This window comes from Schistocerca americana, chromosome X (assembly GCF_021461395.2).
Source record: "Schistocerca americana isolate TAMUIC-IGC-003095 chromosome X, iqSchAmer2.1, whole genome shotgun sequence".
NCBI classification, from domain to species: Eukaryota; Metazoa; Arthropoda; class Insecta; order Orthoptera; family Acrididae; genus Schistocerca; species Schistocerca americana.
The window spans coordinates 480,750,111-480,773,486 of record NC_060130.1 but is presented as its reverse complement, the minus strand read 5'-3'; the positions used below and the strand labels follow the sequence as shown (position 1 = coordinate 480,773,486).

The window sequence follows — 23,376 nt, the reverse complement described above, 5'->3', positions numbered from 1 at the left end:
TGAATTTTGATCTAAAGAACTACTTTTTAGGCTCTTTAATAGAATCTGATCTGTGGAACAATATAGTGATTTTTGTAGAGAAGCAGTCGTGATCCCCATTCTAGAACTCGGGTAGGATCACATCAGCTGTAGTTGTTGTCACATTGTAACACTTACCAGTTGTATATCAAAGACAACAGAACAAATGCTCAACAGATACTTAGTATGGACATTCTAAACCAGAAAACTTTTCAGTCACCTTCAGTGTGGTTCCCTTAGGTATCACTCTACTGTTAAGCTGGAGTTGAAACCTTTACTGTTGTGGGTTGCAGTGGTGCAGTGTGGACTGGTTCGAGCCTATTAGATGCCTCATGGTGCTAGTAAAACATTATTAACAAAGTAAACATCTGTTGCTCAGAAATATACAGTTGTCTTGATTCACAGGCTGCCCCCAACAGCAGAGCAGGAGTGGTGTGCACAATGCTGGGAATGTACCAACATCTGTGCATGGTGTGCAGTTCTGTTGTACAGTGGCAAATGAAGCTGTGTCAGGCCCAACAACATCACGAGGCCACTGACCACATTGCGCAGGTGGCAGCATCTGCTCTAGACATGGCTGCTAGCAGCTCTGGAAAGTGGATGACAAGGGTACATATGATCATACTATAGACTGCACAAATTGCTTGAAGTCCTGGAGTCATGCTGTGGCCATTTGCCAGAGGAATAGCCAGCACCATCAGAGTCTGCCCACAGTAGTGGAAGGCGGGCAGTGGAAGCTGCATGCCCCACAGTGAAGTATGATGGCCTTCTCTTTGAACTCACTGGTTAGGCCACCAGAAGGGCCACTGAATGATGGTGACCATAGCTTCCTGTCAGTCTCAACTTGGATGGTGATGCTGCAGCTTGTGGCAGCTAAGTGATCAGGTGGGACTTGCTGTTCCATCAAAGGTTGTAGACAGCTAGATGAGCAGCGGATAGACCATCAGAGCTCTGATTTCCAGGCTGGATGGCTGACAATTGAGTAGTTCCCCCCACCAGAATAGGAGTAATATTTATGCGAGACTTGCTCATGTGCTTTTGCTGCAGTGAGACAGCATTGACATTGCTTGGCCTGCTTTTCTTGCCAGGTCAGGTCCTCTGATCACTCTGGTTGAAGCTGAAAGTTGTCTCAACTTCACCTTTCAGGAGCAGCAACAGATTTATTTTACAGAGTTGGCATACCGAATAGTTATTCTTGTTTCCAACTTACACCTTCGTACTCCATTCTGCGTGGTCATCAAAATGACTGCATTCCTCTCTCCCTGTGATGTCATTCTGTTGCAGTGGCATCTTGGACACCAACTCTTATGGTGTGCAGCGATTAACTCTGTCTTGTGGCATATTACATGTGACATCAGTGATCCTCCCTTGTCGGCAGACTGCCCTGCTTTGCTCACCTTTTGCTCTGGCAGGGAAGACTTCAAAATTTTACGCCTTATGCAAAGGCTGCTATTTCATGGCACTTCACTAAACTCAACACTCCTGGTGGCACTGATACAAGAGACAACACCTGATAGGAAAACACCTATGACACTGATGTGTCTGCAGTCATACGGTACACAGCAGTATCACAAGAGTGTGCCACCATTCAGGTATTCATCACACCAGGTGCCTCAAGGTTCCAGTCTGTCACCACACAGATGGCACTTATAAACTGGAACCAATTTATGCTTCTGCCATGAGACATTCAGATAGTGAGCTCCATCTGCCTATAGTTATGTCAGCTGCCACAGAGGGTACTGATAACTGGAACTAATTTGCAAAATAGTACACAGGTTTAAATCATTCTGGTGATCACTGAGAAATGGAGACATGCACCACACACATCCAACCAACCATTCCTAAAGCTTGCCCAGCAACAGTTCAGACAGTTCCAGTTTACAGCTATCTTCAGCTACTAACACTGTAGCTAGCTACTATACATGAGTGATTGTCAGACAGTAAATGCAGAGTATTAAGTGCCTAAGTGTTCTTCAGATTAGAGCCAAACATGTAGCTGGATACAGCAGTCCATACTGAGTACCTATAGATTAGATTGTTCTCTTTTCAATGTGTTAGGTTATATTAGTGTATAGGACATTAGCTACAGTGCCATGCACCACCCAGTGCTCATAGCTGAGTGTTTCATTCTGTATAAATTCTTTTAATAAATGTTTATTACTCATTTTATTTATTTTTTCCTATATTGTGTATATTTTAGATATAATGCTCTGTGATTAAATCTGTGGCAAACAAGCAAGCCAGCTACCTTGTTCAACCACAATTATTCTGCAGTAGGGCGCATCACTTCTTGCTACCTTGGATGTTGGGTATCAGAGTTATTTGGATGAATACAACAGACACTACATGGAGATACAGTAATATCCAACAACTGTTTGAATGGTACTGCAAGGACACTCTGTCCATCATATTGTGATCTTTCTTTTCAGGTATTTTATGTTTTAAGTTGGCAATATACTCACAGTCCAATACACCTAAGAAAATGGTGTCCTTTAGGAGTGTGAATTAAGTGTCGCCCTTAGTGCAATAGCCATTATGAGTACAGTGTCTGCAGTCTGGTAGATTTTGTCACTAAGCCATTGTCAAGCACATGAGCTGTGAGTGAAGAACTTACTTTGTGTCAGAGTTTTCCAAAAAATGCATATTATCCACTATAGTGTCCTGGTCCTGTTATTGTGATATACTACAACTATACCCAAACCTGGTGTGACAAACCTTCGATCAGTTTCATTCCTTGTGGGTCCTTTGCTAATGTAAATTTTCTGGAAAATAACATTCCACAGTGGACTGATTTTATAACATATTTCTTTTGTTTCAATGCCCAAAACTATTAGTAGCAACAAATAACAGCTTTTATAAAAACAAGCAGCTGTGGAATAATGTTATCTTTCAGAAAATCTATATTGGCTGAAGACCCAACACACAAACACCCAAAATTGATATGTATTTGACTCATTAAGCTTTATTATCAGCTCTCAACACCTCAGAAATATTGAGACATGAAACATTCATATCATAAACATAATACATATTATGAACTTTCTTTGTATTTCATCAAACCAAATACATCTTGTTAAGGCACTAACGTACTACCGATTTCAATCCATACACCACAATTTAAGCGGGGGTATATAAAACATGGAAAGAGGAATGGAAAAAACAAGATAGTAGAGAGGCCACTAATACAGTAATGTGCAAGCTGCTCATCCCGGAAGATGATTGGTTACAGATTAGAAATGGGGTAGATGGTATCTAACATCAGTGATAATGGTACATTTCTGTCATGGAAACTTTCTTAAACACCTCCACAGAATAGTTTTTAGATACTTCCCAAGTTGTTTTTGCTACTCAACATCAGAATGTTTAATTGGACAGATAAAAAATCTACTAACCAAGTGGCAGCAGAAGACACACACAAAAGAAGGTTGTAATTAGGCAAGCTTTCGGAGACAGTGGCTCCTCTCTCAGACTGAAGGGTTGAAGGGGAAGGAAGAGGGATGAAAGAAAAGGAGTGAAGAGGTCTAGGAAAAGGGGTAGATTTCGGGAAAGTCAACCAGAACCTGGTGTTAAGGGAGAAACTGGGTGTCAAGGGAGACTTTCTGCACAGGATGAGAAGGGTGACTTTCCCAAAATCTATCCCTTTACCTAGACCTCTCCAGTCATTTTCCTTCACCCCTCTTCCTTCCCCTTCAACCCTTCTGCCTGAAGAAGGAGCCACTGGCTCCGAAAGCTTGCCTAATTACTACCTTCGCTTTGTGAGTAGATTTTTTTGTCTATCCAATTGAATTATTTTGTCAAAAATTGATTGTTTTCAGTATCAGAATGTTGGTTAAATCACGTAGACTTTCCTTTTGAATGTTATGTTGATCCATAGGTAACTTTGTGTAAGAGACTAAGCAAACTGAAACACCATTGTATTTCTAATATCACCACTATGCTTGTATCAGAGAATGCAAAAACTTACTAAATCATCAATGATATTTGTAAGAGGTTGTAGCCTACACATACAATTCTTAACTACTATTTGCTCTGTATGTACTAACAAAAATTTGTGTAATTATCAGATGTACTACAACTGTAATGTTGCTGGCTGCATGGTATGTACACCAGATACCAATAAAAAAGGAAACAAAGGAAACTGTACAAATTCAGATAGTGATTAAATGAAGTTGCAGCTTAGTGTTTGAGTTAGTAAAGGGATGAAATTGCAAACTGCACAGAGTGATTAGAAATACTGGAAAAACTAAGACCCTGCATTGGTGGCAGGTATAGAAATGGTGATTGGTTGGAGACATGCGATTGCTGAGAACAGTGTGGCAGCTACCAGCTTGGAGTGAACTGCAATCCCATTATTCAGGAAATTATTTTTCTTCTCCTTTATAACTATGAACTCAGTAAAGCCAATTCTCTAGTTTATGTGGTAAAATAACAGGCCCATAATGAAGTTAATATATTCAAAGATCAATGAGATAAGCTAATTGTTCTAATCAGAATTAGAGTATTTATCTCTTCAGCTCATTGAAAACTTATTTAACATTTTTATCCTGTAATTTTTCCCAGCCCAAGATGAAGCAAGAATTCATCACAGACTCTGCTCATTTGCTATGGCTTAAAGAGCTTGGTCGTTTGACCAAATTTTATGTCATGTCTGTTAACCACATGGAATAACAAAACCAATTTATATTTAATTTTAAAGTGCTGAATTGATAAATTAATTTCATCTCCATTGAAAACTTCTGTGACTTTCAATATTGACTATAATGATATTCGCACCTGTTACAGACAGTTTTTGAAGTATCTCATTGTTCAGTTGTATTTGGAATGGTAGAGCGTACCTTCAGTAGCATCACATAAAGTACACACTTGCAATAAACTGCAGCTGTGAAATCATCTTGGATTATTTTAAATTGTGTCTATGGGTTTACCTACGCTAATGGGTGACTTTCCCTAAGCTATTCACCTAATAGAAAAAGCATCCCAGTGTGAACATATAAAAGCCTCCCTCTCTGGTTGTCCCTTCTACCACTTGATGTGTGTGTGTGTGTGTGTGTGTGTGTGTGTGTGTGTGTGTGTGTGTGTGTGTGAGAGAGAGAGAGAGAGAGAGAGAGAGAGAGAGAGAGAGAGAGAGAGAGAGGGGGGGGGGGGGGGGGGGGGGGTTATGAAATGAGGGCACCTATTTGGTGATTGACATGCAATATCTGGCAGGCCACAATGGTATGAAACAAGTAACGATAAAATCTTGGGTAACAGAAGTGGAAGACCTGCTATTAAAAATCACACTGAATATATGGTAGACAAAAAAACACTAGAAGTCATCAAGGCAAAGTATTCAGTCCTGCTTTTAAGAAAGGGAGTAAATAATGAGGAAAAATTTGTTGAGGCATTTCACTGCTTTAGATACCTGGAGAGAGCTAGTCAAGGATCTTATAAAATAGATTAAGGAAGATTGAAGACAAATTAAAAGGTAGAGAGCATGTTTTGCGCAGAGATACTCACAGGTTAACCTTCATGCTTAGGATGTCCAGGCAAAAACTGAAAAGAAAATTAAGTACTTTGTGTTTAATTTGTGGATCTAAAAGGGTCATTCAGCAGACTCCCAATAGCCGAACTCTGGAATTTTGCAGAGGAATGTGGAGTAAGCTAGACTTTACGTAGATCCATCAGCACCTTGTATACAAAATCTGGGAACTATGTGAGAACAGGAAATTAGAGATTTGTCGAATTCATTATGTGATAAGGAGACTGACTAGCCTCTAACATCTGACACACCTTCTTTTGTTATGTAGTTCCACTGGATAGTGAAGGCATGCAGCAGCAAAGTTACAAAACTGACTGTTGGAAATTACTCTACGAAACTGGTTCAGTTGATCTACTTGGCTCTTGCAGGCAACCTTTAGAGAACAAAACATGAAAGAAATTACGAAGAAGGGAGTGGAGGTAAATGTTGTAAAAGTCAAAACCATTATTACAAGCTAAAGGGAAGAAAGGCATGATATCACATTTGAAAGAATGCCATTAAAACAGGTTTGTTAAATTAAGTAATTGAGTTCTCTCATCAGCGCAGATGAGAATATAGCAGAAATGGGGCAACAGGACATCTGCTTAATGCAGTCACACAGAACTTCCTCAAGAGCAGAAACTTTATATAGATAAATCTACCTTCATCCCAATGTTAACGTACCTACAGTAATGTGAATGTGTAGGAAAAACAAACCTGTAATATTCAGATACAGCATTAGTTGTGTTCTGCATGAAACAGTCATATTGTTTAAATATCTTGGTACTGTGTTCTGCATGAAACAGTCATATTGTTTAAATATCTTGGTACAATGTTGCAAAACAATATGAAATGGAACAAACATGTGACAGGTGTGGTTGGGAAGGTGACTGGTCGACTTTGGTTTATTGGGAGAATTTAGGAAAGTGTGGTTCATTTGTAAAGAAGACCGCATGTAGGACACTGGTGCAAACTGTTCTTGAGCCTGCTCAAGTGCTTGAGATCCACAGCAGGATGGATTACAGGAAAATACTGAAGCAATTCATAGGTGGGCTACCAGATTTGTTACTGGTAGGTTTGGATAACAAGTGGGTGTTACGAAGATGCTTCAGGAACTCAAATAGGAATCCCTGGAGGGAAGGCAACATTCTTTTCAAGGAATGTTATTGAGAAAATGTAGAGAACCAGCTTTTGAAGCTGACTGCAGAATAATTCTACTGCCACCAGCATACATTTGGCACAAGGACCATGAAGATACAAACAATTAGGTCTCATACAAAGGCATATAGACAGTTGTTTTCCTCTTGCTCCATCTATGAATGGAACAGGAAAGGAAACAATTAGTACTTGTGCAGGGTACCCTCCTCCATGCACCATACAGTGGCTTGCAGTGTGTGGCTGTAGATGTAGATATAGATATGGCTGCTAATCTTGTATAGTGTGCAAATGAACAAAAAATCTGATCCAAGCAACACCAAATTCTATCAGTAGAAAACAGGACCAGGATCAGAAATACAGCCATTCAGAAAAATAAATTGAAATACAAAGCCTCTGAAACCTATTATCCAAGTGCAGAAGCTGAACTGGTTCAGAAACTTTCAGTGAATATTGAAAGATCAGCTACCATGATTAATGGAGGAGGAAAGACTAGAAGGCAAAAAAGTGTGAGGTCAGCCAAGAAAGACAAGGGAGAATATAATAGAAGAAGTACTTCAGGAATAGGATTGTTGGTTAGAGAAGCTGTACCTGTGACTGCAGACATGAAGAGATGGGGAGCCCATGTATCTTCCACACCAAGAACCCATGTATCTTCCACACCAGGTTGTTCAATCTCACATGCCCATAGATACAAGTGAGCAGGTAGGGGCAAACACCTGATATGCAAACAGTCAGGCAGCTGGGCTGTAGTGTACACAACACCGGCCTGGAGCCTGTGAGCAGTGGTGGTCAAATAGCTAGTGTATGTGCAGAACATGAGCAATAGGGCCATGTGGTGCATAGCCTACCCAACCTGCATCTGCCCAAAAGTGAGCTGATGTGCAGCCAGGTGTGCCCATGTGCTGTGTGGCACCTATGGTACAGCTTACTCTGCACTGAGATGTAGATGGGGATCAGATTAAGTATGGAAGTATGTTGTAACATTGCTAAAATTATACAATACAGTATATGCATTTAGTATACACTTGAGCTTTAATGAAAAAATGTGCTTTTTCAGTCTATATTCAGGTAAAAGTATGCATTTTTCAGAAATTAGCAAATTGAAAAGCTGTGCAAAATTGATCTATCAAGCACTGACCTTATCTGTATTGTTCATTGAATATTAAATTTTGTCAACTATAAGTGATACAATTTTGAGCTGGACCTACTCCTTTGTTTTACTTACTCAGCTCTAGAGTACACAGATTTTGCACTAAAAGTAAACTATGTGTAATGTATAGTTCAAAGTAATCATTTCAATATTGATAGTGCATTTAGGGACAGGGAGTGGGGCTAGTGATATAGGTCTTGTATGACAATCTGTTATTGTACCAATGCTGCTGTCAATAAGTATTGGCTTTTGATTAATGGTCATTCTTTGATTTACAGGGTTATTACAGCAAATGAGGCTAAAAGTCTGGTTGCACTTCTTCACACTAATGATGACCTGCTACTGGAGAGAACTCTTATGACAATTGGAAATTGTGGGACATTCTCTGCAAATCAGGTATCATTCCTCTCAATGTGTATTGAATGGTTGTTTTATTGTTATTGCAGTGTATACATTCTGCATGTTTACAGAATTATCTTAGCTTTTGTTTCCAGGATTTTAAGAGATAAAAAAATTAACATTCCTTCACAGGAAAGCAGTGTGTAACTAAATGTATGAGGGATAATACACTATTCATGAAAGCAATATATCCACAGAAGTTACTTGTAGTTCAGAGAGTTATTCATTAAGGCCTTACACACATCTATTTCCAAGGCTTGAAACAGTGCTATGGATCATTTCTTTCCCCTTGGGAAGAAAGAGAACTTCCAGGGTTCAGATATGAGCTCAAAACTGAGTGTGCAATTGATTGTTTTGTGGACTCTTCAATATATGCATGTGTTTTTAATGTAAGTTTATGCATTTTTTGTGATGGAACAAGATCCCACATAGATTCACCATTTATGTAGTGTATTCTTTACAAAACATCTGGAAGACACTCCAGTGACCATTTCACAGTTACTACTCTAGCTTTTGGAAATGTGATTGTAGTGATGTCCATGTATATCAAACAAAGTGCACAACATTCCTTTGCCAGTACTCATTGTTATATTTACTTTTATTTAAAATCAACCCCAGGAAAAATGCAAACATAGCTCTTACATTTTGGCACTGGTAAAATGTATACAGCTACATAATAAGACAATTATTTGTGCAGTTGAATAACAGTGTAGACCACCCAGAATAAAACTTTCTAAACATCTGTTCACTAAGAAGGCTTCTACTCCTAGAGTGCCCTATGATTTATCTATCATGAACAGATATTTCCAACATGGAAAAAAAATCACACGTCTGCTGATCCAACCTTGAGAATAAACTCTTTCATGAGAAAGAGCAGCATGAAGCATGAGTAGTGAGGTGGCCTGAGTCATTTCCCAAATTCTTCTTTTCGCATGCTGCAGTTCACTACTCTGACCTATTTCTTTCTTTCTGCTTATAGTTTACTGGTGACCTTTCTTCAGCCTGTCCTGTCTTTGCTTTCTGATGTGAATTTAGGTTATAGTTATTCCCTTTTCTACCTACATTTCACTCCCCCTTACTTCAGTTAGTTATCGTATGGTCCCTGCTGTTGTGTTTGATGCCCATTTTTTTCTACATTTCACAACAGTGTGGGTCCTGCAAGGAAGGCTGCTGAACATGGCACTGGCCCAGCAGGAGTGCTATTCTACCCTAAGTGCTGCATTGAAATGGTATGCATGATGTGCGCGAAGCCCAGCACTGTAGCCAACCAGTCATCAAGTACCCATCTTCATGTAGCATTACAATGTTAGGAGTATGTGTCTCTTGTATCTGAGACAAGGGGGCTCTGGACAATGCTTTCCACACCAGATGGCCATTATTGTGGTGGGAAGATTATCCTTGGGGTAAGTCCCCACTTAAAGAAGGTGGCAATATGGTGTACAAAATGTAATTAAATGAATGAAATGGAGGTGGCAGAATGAAGTTAGCACTCTCATCTGACAGAACTGGGCAGTGCCACACAAAGTCAACATAAATTATCAATATGAAAAGATATAGCACCAAGACATTTATTTCCCCACTTCCTTTTCCAAACCACACTGTAAGAGGCAAGCCAAGACATGAGAAAAGAAGTGAAATACGTAGAATACTGATTGGGATGTATCAGGACAAATTATTAACCTTCCTTGACTTGAAAAACCATTTTTCTTTGTGAATCAAGTTGAAAACAAATTTGGAGAAGTTATTTTGACACACAGTGTGTGATGTATATCTATATTGATGAACACAGCATCCCCCTCTGTCACATGCATTACTCTAAGACAATAAACTTGGTGATATCTTGTTGCAGTCACTCCTCAACAGAGCCTTGATATGTTTCAAAGTTTATTTTTTCACAGTGATCACATAGTTCAAGCAGTTTAATATTTATGTGCAAACCTAGGAAAACATGGTGTTTACTTCATCTGCCATAGTCATTGGGGAATGAAAGGAAGTAGGAAAGACTTGAAGGGTGATTATTACCAGAAAAAGTGAAAAATGGTATATCAGTGCAAAGTTGCACCTGAAGTATCACCTCCCATCAGGCATTCCAAATGAAAGTGCTTTGCCCATATGTTATCACACTGCAGATATCATCCAATCTGTGGAGACTGCAGCCATTACACTAGAATACCCATTTTGAACAGGCACCTGATTACTCCAGTTGCAGGAAGTAGCTTAACTGGCTTGCCAAGTTTAACAGAAACCTTTGACTGCCTCATGTCCGAAGAAGCCAGAAAAAAGTATGTATGTCTCCATTCTGTCCATAAGACAGTAAATGTTATGCAAACAGTAACTAATCCACCATCTACAATCAAGGTAAATAGTCTCACTTATCCTCCACTATGAACTGTGGTGGCCACCCACACCTGTTAATTTTCAATTAAATTCTCATATTAGAAGGTGCTTGGAGACACTCCATTGTTACATACCTTATGCAAAAACCTGGCTGGATCCTACCCTTGACCAAAAGGATGTGTTACACCCCTCTGATGATTGCTGCTTTCAGTACTGAGTGAGTAGCCCAGGTTTTAATCAGTTACAGTAATGGATCAAGTGTTGAAGACTGTGTGGGTTGTGCATTCATGTACATTTGGGGCAGTGAACAGCACTTCCTTTGAATGAATACAGTATTTTCACAGCACAACTGGTAGTCATCAAACATTCTCTTTGACACATCATGGCCTGTTTACATAATTCTTTCTTAATTTGTACTGACTCCTTGAGCGTTCTACAACCTAAAACTTGCTGTACTGCCCTCAACACCCATTGGTGCTAACCATTTACAATCTTCTCTCTGACTTCCACTATGACTTCCTTTCTGTCTCAGATTCTTAGGCCGGCATTCGTCTGATGAAGTTTCTGACATTTTGCCATCACAAGTTGCTGGCATTGTCAAAGTTTCACCCTCCATTGCAGGTGGTGGGCTGAAGCTGAGCTCGCAACCACAAACTATATGTACCTGGTGCGCCAACGTCTAAGGGCTTCTCCATGGTCATTTCCAGTGCCGTTATGTTGCTACCTGTAACGTTTGTTCACTGCAGCACAGGAAGCGAGGATCCATTTACCCTGAGGCTTTCTTCTTTCATGTTGAACCTATTCTTGTGTTTATGTATTTATATGTTTTCTATGAACAAGTGTGCTCTACAGCCAGAGCTTCCATGTTGGTGAATTTTAGTACATGGTGCATCTCACACAGCGCTTGCTCTGCAACAGCCAATTTCTCCACCTGCCCCAACCTGCAATGTCACTTATGTTCTGCAATCGTGGTGTTGATTGATCGCCTAGTCATTCCAACATAAACTTCTCCACACATGCAGGGTATGCCGGATATTCCGGCCATTACATGTGGGTCCCTTTCCTCCTTTGTTGATCTAAGACACTCTTTGATCTACTTTGTTGGTTTGATAATTGTCTTTACACCATGTTCATGCAATATGCGGTTGATTCTGTCCGTCACTCTGGGAATGTAAGGCAGAAAGGCCATACCCGACATTTCCTTTTCTGATTTGTCACTTTGCCGAGTTTTTGGCTCTGTCATACTCCTAATATAACTTATGGAGTACCCATTGCTCCTGTGAACACTTTCCAAGTGCTGTATTTCATGTCTGAGGTGCTGCGGCTCACATATTCATCTTGCTCACGTTACAATCATATTAATCATGCCTCTTTTCTGGCTCCAGTGGTGATTTGAAAGTTTGTGCAGCAATTGGCCTGTGTGTGTTGGTTTTCGATACACGCTGTGTCCCAGACTTTCACCATCCCTTGTGACCAGCATGTCGAGAAATGGTAGTTTTTTGTCCTTTTCTACTTCCATGGTAAATTTTATGTTGGCATGGAGCCTGTTGGAGTGTCTTAGGAAGTCACCGAGCTGTTCATTATCATGGCTCCACACGACGAAGGTAGCATCAACGTATCTGTTCCACACATTAGGGTTACAAGGTTACAGTGCCTGAGCTTTGAAATGTTCTGTGAAGAAGTTGGCCACTACTGGGCTAAGAGGACTACCCATGTCGACTTCTTCTAGCTGTTCGTAGAAGCTGCCACTCCAAGTGAAATAGCTCATGATGAGACATGTATGAAAGAGCTTTGTTATGTCTTGTGGGGAAAATGGAAGCGATGTGCTCCAGAGAGTCACTGAGTGGCACTTTCGTAAGCTAGTTTTAGTTTCTTCAGCGTCTCAATTAAATGTCCTGAGTCCTTTACGTATGTGTCAGCCTTCCCCATATGCAGCTGGAGCACAGATGCCAAGTGTTTTGCCAGTTTATACATCAGTGAGCCAGGAGCACTAACAATTGATCTTAGTGGAATGTTATTCTTATGGATCTTAGGTGATCCATACAGGTCAGGCGCTAGCACTTCTGTGTTGCGCAGGTTCCTCAGTACGTCCGCCGACAGAGAAGACACCTTGATTAACCGAGGTGTATTTTGTGTGATAATCTGTGTCAGATCTGTGCTTAGTTTTCGGGACATCATTGAATCTATTAGGTCTCAGATCTTCTGCTCATAATCTTCGGTCTTCATTACGACGGTCACATTTTCCTTATTGGCATGCAGTACCAATGTATTCTTGTCATTATTAAGGGTCTTAACAGCGTGTACCTCTTCTTTCTTCAGGTTCCGAGCTGGTGGTTTTGCTTGGAGCAGTATCATGGCTGTTTCAGTGCATATTTCCTCTGCTCTTTCACAAGGAAGGGTCCAAATGGCCACTGTGGTATTAGCAATGATGTCTTACATAGGTATAGTTCTCGATATGATAGCAAAATTCCCTCCTTTTTGAAGGACAGACACTTCCTCTTCAGTCAGTTGTCATTTATTTATCTCTTTAAAAGGGGTAAATATTTTAGTCAGTGCCAAGTCAATTTTTATATTTTTCTTCGGAAGGAATGTGTCAAGAACAAACATTTTGTTCTTTCAATTTACAAGGGTGTGCTGAAAAGTAATACCTCCAATGTTTTTATTCTGTTCTCAATATCATCTGAGGTATTACATGACATGCATATTACTCTGTCAGAGTTCCTGCTTTGCTGACCAAAGTTTCAAGCCTCTGCCACTAGAGGCCTCCAAATTGTAGTGTGTAACATAGCAGAGTGTAACGTTACTGTTGGTGTACAGCGAAACCCTCAGAAAACTGAAAGTGTGATTTCAAAGAGTTAGCCCACACACAGTGCACCCTGTCCTTCAGCATAATAATGCCAGACCACACACTAGTATCGCAACATCTGTAACAATAAGATGCCTCGGATTCACTGATACCAGTTGTCCTCTATACAGTCCCAACTTGGCCCCATCCAATTTTCATCTGCTTCCAAAACTTAAAGAAAACCTTCAAGTAAACAGATGCATTCAGTCAATGTTTTTAAAAGGTACAGTGTTGTTACTCCTTGTGTCATACTCTGGGGAGCCATCAGCTATGACTTCGAGTCATGGCTGATAGTGATTGAGGGAACTCTGGCAGCACAACAGTTTGTCATGCACATCTTGAGTTACCTCTCATGTGACAGTATTGTGGTGCCATTTTTCAACAGTGAGATGTTCAACGACACATAGCAAGTGTGTCTGTGAACTATCTGAATGATGACAAGGTACTCTCATGGCCAGAAAGATTCCTGGATCTGTCTTCCACAGCACATGTGAGGGTCCAACTCACCACTTTGTACCAATGCCAGTATCTGGGGTATCAAGAACCAGTTAAAACATTTATGGGCCAGCTTGGCAAATCAGGAGATGGTGCAGAGGCTTTGACACCCTCTCTAATCAAATCAGTGCACCTATCCATGTTAGAAAGAGGGCTATGTAATACTGATATGTGAGCTCATACTGCCAAAGTTCTTTGTAAATTTGACTTGAATTTGTGATCACTGAAATAGCATTACATACACTCTCAATCCATGAAGTTTTATTTCATTTCCTTCTCCTTCTAGGCGCTCACTTTTTTTGTGAGGCAGTGTATATTTTAAGCCATTTTTAGTAGATACTGTGCTATGATGAAGCATGATCGGAAGCTGAAACTGATCATGGAGTGAAGTAAAGAACATATTAAACATTGGGCCTGTTATTCGTCAATTCAGTATGCAGTTGGATAGCAGGAGCACTCTCGAAACATGAAGAAACTAATAATATTGACCAGTGCCCCTGAAGTTTTTGACTGTCTCTTTGCAGTATGAATTATCAAAAAATGTGAAAGATTTCCATTTATTCTTGAAATGATGTGCTATCCTTGTAGAATTACTTTCTGCAGCTCGTGTAGAACATGCATTTTTCACAGTGTTTCCTGGTATAAACAGTGTGTCAACTGTACCAATCCAGAATATGATGGTGAAGTCTACTTTAAAATTGTAATACAAGCAGCTTATTTATGTACAGTATAACTGGGTATTTGTATGACAGAACTGAAATATTATGGAAGAATGGGCATTTGTTATTTGCTATTATAATTGTGACTTTAAGCTGCCCATATATAATGTGTAGAGACCAGTGCCTCAGAAACTTTCTTTTCAACTTGCAACAAACCAGGTTGTAGTAATGTATTACAGAAATATAATGTTGTGTAGATTTAAATCACTTTTGTGGTTTTGTTGTTTGATAGCTTTCATTTTCGGAAGTGCATCAATTTTTAATTGGAGTATTCCTCTCCACCTCTGAAGAATTTATACGTACTTGATTGCTTATTAGTCTTAAATTTCAAGTGTTATAATACGTTTTTAGCCATTGAAATATTTATTTATTTTTCAGGATACTCTGAGGGAAGCTGGTTGCCTCTTCAGACTTCAGAATCTCCTTACTCATCCCAGACTTGCAGTCAAGCTAGCAGCCATTAAAGCTCTAGGGAATCTTGCTTTGAACCAAGAAAATCAGAAGGAATTGAAAGTACTGTCACCTTGTGGAGCATGTGTTTGATGATATGTTGTAGCATGCTTTTTATGTTAAAGTTAACAAAAATGCAAGGATTATGTTATGTCATGTTGCCGTAGAGATCTATTCTTGTTCATTATTTGCATAGATGATTTACCCAAAGTTGTACCCTGTGCCACAGCGCTTATATGCAAATGACAACACTCATCACATCTTGTACCAATCTTGAAAATATGTGACACAGTTTCGTGTTAGCAATGGAGATACGCAACACTTCGCTTCGGCACTTTTACTGCAGAAAAATGTCCATAAAACTGAAGACATTATGTGATTCTTTAACTTCTCCCATTATATTGGATGACAGAACTGTCCATGACTGTATTGCCAGCACCTGATGCCAGGAAGCAAATATTTTGATGAGCAAACCGTAGCCATCATGAGGCATGCACCAGATAATGGAAATAGGGCTGCTAACTGAAATATTGTTCCCATTGAACACGGAATATCAGCTTTATACCTGTACACTGTTATGAAGCCATTATATTTAATCTGAATTCTCCCAGTCATGATACTAAACCAGATTGTTAGACTTTGACAAATGCAGCTGGGATACACACAAAAAAAAATTGTGACAGACTATCATGTGTGATCTGTGTATTGTATGAGCTGGATCTGTCTGCTGTACAAGCTGAGGAGCAGTGTCGACAAATAAATCCTATTACATGCCAATATTTCACATTTTTCCACTCCTGCCAGAATTAAGCTCAAAATTAATGTTTAAATGACATAAAAAAATCCATCAGGTGCATTGCAGGCCTTTTTCAAATGACCAGATATAATGACTAGTGTGTAAACTTGTAGTGGCCTTGTCTTTGCTAGATGAAACCTAAGTAACTACCAGTTAACAAGGTCGATTCATGGTCATAACTCAAGAACTGGATGTGATACAGTTAACATTCCATGAAGAGTAGACAAAATTGTCAGTGTTGCCATGGAAGTATAGGGAGCAGTAGTGTACATAGTCAGAAGCTTGGCCAAAATCAGTTTGTGTTCCATGGCATTTGTGTTCTGATATGAGCGTTTCATAACAGCTCATAGCCAGGATGGAAAATATTGAAATCAATGGAATGAATAACAGTCATACCATTATGCAATTGTGAACCCAAGAATCAATAAATTCACTCAGTTGGTAAAAAAAGTAGTGACTATTGCCATTAAATAAATTTCCAGGGACAGTGTAGTACTAGAGCGACAGACAGCACTGAGTAATCCAGAAACGGCGGGTAAAGAGATTTATTTAGTGGGCAGGTAGTAGCACCAAATACTACGTTAACATTGGTGAATATATGTAAAGGCACCAATGTTGTTTTTGAAAGTTTTATTCTTGTAACATGTCTTATACTCAGGTGATCTTTGTCACAAATAACAATTGAACCAAAAATGATCCTTTCCCAGTAGGGTTAATACCAGAAAATCAAACAGCAGTTGTACTGATAGTTTTATGCAAAGATTTCTTCACTGAGCATGCTTCATTAGTTGGACAGGGGGCGGGCCAGACAGTGGCATGTACTATCTGATGTGCTCTGGTTGGCTGAGTCCCACCTTCAAGTAATGGTCATGGTCAGTTGTGCTGGACCCATGTGGTGCGAGCTGTCACTCTGTCTGATGTACCAATGCAATGTCACTTCATTAATGGAATAGAGTTTTGAGTTCATGACTCTGCTTTCAGTTCATGATGGGTTGCATCAAAATATTTTACAAGGTATATTGCAAGTTTTTCCATTGTGCACTAGGTTTTACCGATCCTGTTTTATTGTACTCCTCAGCACTAGTGAAAGCAGAACTTACCGTAGGTGATTTCTTAATTCACAAAAGCAGGTATCTCTTATTCAGAAGAGATATTTACTGTCTGTGGAAAGGCCTGACCAACACTAAATTGTTGCACTGTGCACTGTTCATTACTTATAAAAAATCGGAAGTTGTGTTGATTCTTTTGAGTTAATGTTTCATAGTCGGTTTCCTAAATGGTTCACATGAGTGCAGTTTTTCTACCTGATTCAGTCTCAAAGGTAAAGTTTTGAATTACTGTTCTATTCCTTGCTGGTCATTACAGATGTGTGTGTGTTCATCTGTGTTATAGTTAAACAAAACAGGTGATCCTAATAGTGTAATTTCACCACCTCAGTACTCTATGACTGCTCAGTAACATTTCCCTTAATTGTATAATAAACTTTCTGATAGCAAGTAATCACTTTTCTGTAAGATGGTTTCACAAATGCCATATTAATAAATGAAAGACATGAAAATTTAGTCTTCTGCCTCTATAGAACAATTTTTTGTTCAACAACATGTCATTAGCTTACCACAAAATGAAAATAGTATGTTTCCTGCTTGTTCCTGATGGTTGCAAGTGAGAAACAAACTCGGAAAAATCTTTGATGGGGGTCAGCACATAGTTTTTGTGTATAGAAGGATACTTATGTGACAACAAAATATATATATGTCCTTACATTGATTTGGTCTTCGGTAAGCACTTGAGAGGCACTACACTACATGTTCAGATGATTACATTCTCTTAGGATTGTACAGTAAATTGTTATTGCCAAGTATTTGCCATTTCAGAGTTACTTTCTCTATCACACAATGATTGATCATCTATTCAGATGTATCTGTAATAATGCAATTGAATCTTTTGAAAACATGGCAGAATAAACATACACAAATTAGAGTTAGTGCTCACAGCAATTCCCTATTCCAGCTTTAATAGACTGCTTGCTCCAGATGTATTCATGGGTCAGGGTGTAGTAACCTCACTATCAGATTCAGTTGATTCCCTGGGTAGACAATCAATTATCTCATTCTCAGGGATCCTGATATCATTTGGGGTCCAAAGAAAGACAGTTAAGAGGCCAGTGTGGCTGAGATCATGGATAGTGGACAACATCAGTGGTGAGGTTGTATTGACTAATTGCCTGCAGACTAGTTATAAAGTCAGAGTATATCAGAAATTGGTTGGGGTCTTTCTTCATGATAAAACAGAGGGCTCTGACAATAGCCAACAGTCCACTGTGAAGATAATACAAGCTTTCGGCAGAGAGTGCGGTTTGTGGCCATTATTATATACAAAAGTGTATTCTGTCCTTGTATTTTGAGAGCCATTGATATAAATGACTTTGGTGCCTTGGTACTTAAACATAACATTGAGAAAAGTGTGTTGACGGATAAAGAGGGAAATGGAAGTTTTATGTCCATTGGATGGATATAGCCAAATCTGCAGTCAAGTACACACCAGGAAGGGATGAGCGAAAATTTTGAGCTGGATCTAGTAGTCTGATGGTACCACTTAACCACATACTTGGCATCTGGGTTGTCACACCGTGATAAAACTAGAGCGCTGTAGAAATGTAATAGAGTGGAACAATCCACACCCCCAGAGGTATGACTGAGGAATCCGAGTGCATTCTGTTTCCAGATGCAACTTCATTTGAGCTGATGGATGTCCGGCATCCATGGCAGTTTATCATCAAAGAGTAAGCCCAGAATGAGTGATGGTACAGGTGCTTTGAAACGCTGGATTCCTAGGAAAAGTTCTGGACCCAAGTGAATCATTATATGATGAGAAAAGTGTGTAACCCTTTGTATGGCTTCATGGAATTGACCTACAGATGGCAGGAGTAACCATCAGTTCTGCAGAGTCCATTAACAGCTATATAGAAAAGGGTGACACTGAGAACAGATTTCTCAGGTACATCATTCTCCCAAAACTTTCAGGAGCTGAGTTGTGTTAACCTTGAATGATCCTGCCATGGAGTGAGATCAGTATGTGATGATGTCAAACAGTGTCAAATGCTTAATATATGTTGGGAAAAAAAACTGCAAAAAGATTGTGACATTTAGTAAAGGCAAGTCATTTTGCCATTTCTAAACTGAACAGGTAGTTGGTTGTGACCAGACCTCTCAGAAATCACACTGGTAGGTCAATAAAAGGCCATGTGGCTGGAGGACCCAGCACAGTTAATGGGCCAACATCATCTCGAGTAATTTACGTAGCAGACCAATAAGGCTGATTGGTCAGAAACTATCAGTGGAAGTTGGATCTATTCCTGGCTTATGGGAATTCATCTCTGAACCGGACACAATTAAAAACTATTAAGGTAATTTTTCTGACCCTCATGCAGGTGTTGGATCACTTAATTATGGATCTGGTCAGAGTATGGGCCGTGTTACGTGATTAATCAAGGACACAAAGCAGTCCCTATTCTGTAAATAGTTTGTTACATGGCTCAGAATAGTGTCCATGCCTGTGAAGTGGGAGAATAAGAGGTGGTAACTGATACGAATAGAGTGGACCACAAAATGTTCCATGAAAGCTGAATTAGTAGAAATACAGCCATTAAGCTAAAGACTCTGAATATACATGGACTCTTGAAGAATGATTTCACTACATAAGTGGCATTGCTAGTTGCTGCAGTGGCATCTGGAAGAACATTATCAGTAGGTCCAGGTTGTGGAAACAGCAAAACTGACATTTAAAGTGTAGGTCTATTAGTTTGCTTTCCTTGAAAGCCTGGTGAGTCAGTTTGTGTGGTGTGGGGCAGACTGAGAATGACAAAAGCAGCAGAGTGTGGTCACTGTTAAATAGTTTATATGCACCCCTTGCAATATGGTGACTGAGTTGGGCAAGCAAATTATAAGATCAATGGTCAAGAATGAGCCATGTTCTGAGCTGAAATGGGTAGGGTATCTGTCATTGATATAACACAATCCAAATTTCATTGCAGCGATGCAAATGTTCTCATTCATCTCTTGATGAATTTTTCTGCAGATATTCTTGATTAGAAAAGCTATAATAAAAACTAGTCACACTGCACATGTCAGCACGGTGCAAAAATGTTTTCAACTTCTGGCTCTAACGAAACTATCCATTGAGTGAAAGCCACTGAATGAGAACTCATATATTTTCACTTTTTAAGTACACATTTACTCCACCAAGTCTGTGCCATATACAGATTGCAATGCAACTTCCTCACATGCAACAAAATCATTAAGAAGCCTTTTTAACCCGTTCATAGCTGCTGGGACATGCGTCCTGCCTGTCCTTTCAGCTAACGGTGGCAAACATGTTGTGCATCTCATCGGCAGGCATCTGACACACCCAATGACCACTGCAAGCTACAGCCACTGTCAGCCGATCTCACATTCCAGCAAGCATAGAACCACTCTGCAATAACACTCATCATAAATTGTGTATCACACTTTGTGGTCACATTGGTTGCGGTTTTTGATAAACATGAAAAAGAACTTCAGAACTAAGCCAAGCTTCCTGTTATAAGTTTGTTATGGACTGAGAAATAGTTAGGTTAGAAAATTATAAGAACTCTTTTTACTTGTGATTGAAAAATTCTGTAACTTGAGATTTACACTACCAATATATGTGCCTGAAAACCTATTAAAATCTCATTAATATTGGACAAACATATTCAAGATATATAGTTGTAAAATAAGCTGTTTCTATAAAAGATACCAAATATGATGACCGTCATGTGTGCCACGCGTCAGCAGATATTGTTGAGAAAATGCACGTATTTTGCTTCAGTTATCGGCTTGTGAGGCACTTGATACATCAGTTCTGTAGCATAATTTGTGCCCTTTCACACTGTATATCTTTGTATCATGCAACTGAAAACCTCCAGAATTTGCATAATTGTCATTAAGGTTGTACGTGGCCATAATCGTAGATGTAGCAGTCTTATAATTTTGGCAATTAGTCAGGACTAATGCATTTTATAGAGCTCAGTGAAACCTCCCCTACTGTCACAATAAATAAGCTCCCTAAATTCTGAAGACCCAGATCCCAATCCCACTCACAGACCTAATGTGTGAAAAAATCATGCTTCTGATTGTCTGAGTCCCAATGTAGCCAATCAGCATTCAATTTAGATCTGTACAATCCCATGTTTTCAGCCAAAACACTTCCATTCTGAAGTAACTTTAACAAGATTATCTGATAAGTTCCAGAAAAACAAATAAAACTAAATTAAACTTTTCATCACTTATCTGAAAGGCTGCATAGGTATTATGATGCCAGCATATCGTAAACTGGCTGTTTCACACTCACAAAAGCAACTAGCATTCAGGTTCCTATGCTTGTATATTCTTTATTACTTATAATTGCAAAGATTCATACATCACATATACCACATTTATTCCCTCATTCACTTAACCAATAAAACAAATGACATTGGCATTATATAGCATAAATCATAGTGCAAATAAAAATAAAAAATTATTATGTAAAAATAAGTGCTTTACAGAAAATAATTTTGTTCTGATGCTGAAAAGCTAGATATATAATCAAACATCTTCATTGACTTTTAGCTAATACTTACAAACTTGTCAGCAAATTACTTAGTCAGGGAAGTTCCAAATTCTGTGTTTGTGCGATTTTGCATATCGTCAAGATTACTGTAGATATGAGGCCAAAATTACCACAATTGTTAGCCATTGACAGTACAAAATGTCCCCCCCCCCCCCCCCCCCCCACTCATTGGTGTGTTTGTGCTTGGCTACCATGGGGCCCCAGCCACTGCAGCACCTCTTCCCTTTCCATGCTGCATGTCTATCCTCATGCTATTCTTTTTCCCCTCCCTTAGGGAACATGTCTTTGGTACATTCAGGAATGTGTTCTGAAATTTCGGTAGCCCAGTTTTGGAACAGTCCTTCATCTACTGTTTTTTCCTCCTTCCTTTGTTCTCCATCTCTTCCCCTTCCTCTGCTTTGGCATTTGAGGTGTCTCTTTGTTTCTTCTTTCTCCCTGTGCAGTCCTGAAGGCCGACCCACATGTTTTATGCATAATAGGTGACTGGGTAACACGTAATTCCCAGCCCCAGGTCGACAAGTAGGGTTCACACATACCTCCTGATAAAGGCCAGGCCCAGGGAGGGGTGACTGCATGAGCTGTTACCTCCCAATTGTCAGTTGGTCCCACCGTGTGGAGTTCGGGAGGTGTGACATGAGGTGTGAACCATCGCTTAAGGCATGTGAGCTCCCCTCTGAGGGGCCCCCAGTTGAAATGAGTGTGCAATCGGAGACACTGGCAGTCATAAGAGATTTTATCGCAATGATCCAATCATCTTCATCTCAGTTCATGTCCAATAGACGTAAATGGAATAAGGCTAAAGATTCAGTGACTCCCCCAGCTGCACCTCAGTTCCTCCTGGTGTCACATACCAAAGGAGGTGAGTCTTTTGCTACAGTGAATCTGTCTGTTATTCAGAAAAGTGGTGATGAAATTGGAGGCCTTGTAATATCCTGCTCTCGCTTACATAATGGGACTTTGCTTCTGGAGACCGACTGTGATTTTCAAGCCCACCTACTGTTTACAGTTTCACCCCTGCACAAATATCCATATGCCAAATTCTTTGTGTTGCGTGGTGGTGTGATGGAGGGAGAAATCCAGCATTACCTCTCTGATAATGACATCGGTGCAGTACATTGGGTAGTGAAAAAGATTGATGCAAACTTAGTGCCTGCATGCTCTCTTTTTCTCACATTTGATTGAGTAGTGCTTCTATCAAAGATTAAGGCAGGACGTAAAGTCATCACAGTCTGACCATACATTCCAAATCCGAGTGTCAACTTCATAACCACATTTGCATGTCCTGTCAGAACACAGCCAAATATGTTATTTGTGGTAGAGATGCTCATGAGGGCTATTGCCGGCCTCCTCCTCCTCCTCCCCACTGTATCAATTGTAATGATGACCATGCCACTTCATCCCATGAGTGTCCTGTGTCTTGATGAGTAAGCTGTTCAGGAAATCTGGGTGAGCGAAAAAGTACCTTACCCTGTTGCTTGCAAGCCTTGCATTTTACCATCTGGCTATTATAGTGCCATTTTTGCTATTCCTCGCTTCACGAATGACATGGCTGTGCAGACTTGTGACCTCCATTTCAGAGTTGCAGGTTTGAAATCGCCCATTATCACGGTAGCATACCAGTCTCCTTCTCCTCCCCCTGCTGCGAAATCACCTTCTACACAACCAGCAGGCCAGAAAGAACAAAAGGAACACTCCCACAAAGATGTTTTACGTCCCTCCAGCCAACAAACATTTGGGTCTTCGTCTGCCAATCGTAAAGGCTCTAATAATCGAATAAAGGCAAATAGTCTTCTCCTTCTCCATCTTGGAGGTCCTCTTAAACAGTATTGCCATGTTATACCCTCACCCAGCTGGCCTCCATTTAGCTGGTGTGCACTGCCT

The 23,376-nt window shown here is 39.9% G+C and overlaps 1 protein-coding gene across 4 annotated transcripts in view; it reads left to right on the top strand.

Annotated features, from left to right (window-relative positions):
- The window catches only part of LOC124555094, a 246,868-nt gene that overhangs the window by 191,610 nt on the left and 31,882 nt on the right, over nucleotides 1-23,376 (top strand). For all 4 annotated transcript variants that reach the window (XM_047128892.1, XM_047128890.1, XM_047128891.1 and 1 more), the window contains exons 4-5: nucleotides 8,102-8,219; nucleotides 14,997-15,131. In XM_047128892.1, the coding sequence (XP_046984848.1) occupies nucleotides 8,102-8,219; nucleotides 14,997-15,131 (253 nt within the window). The remainder of the gene's footprint in view (nucleotides 1-8,101; nucleotides 8,220-14,996; nucleotides 15,132-23,376) is intronic.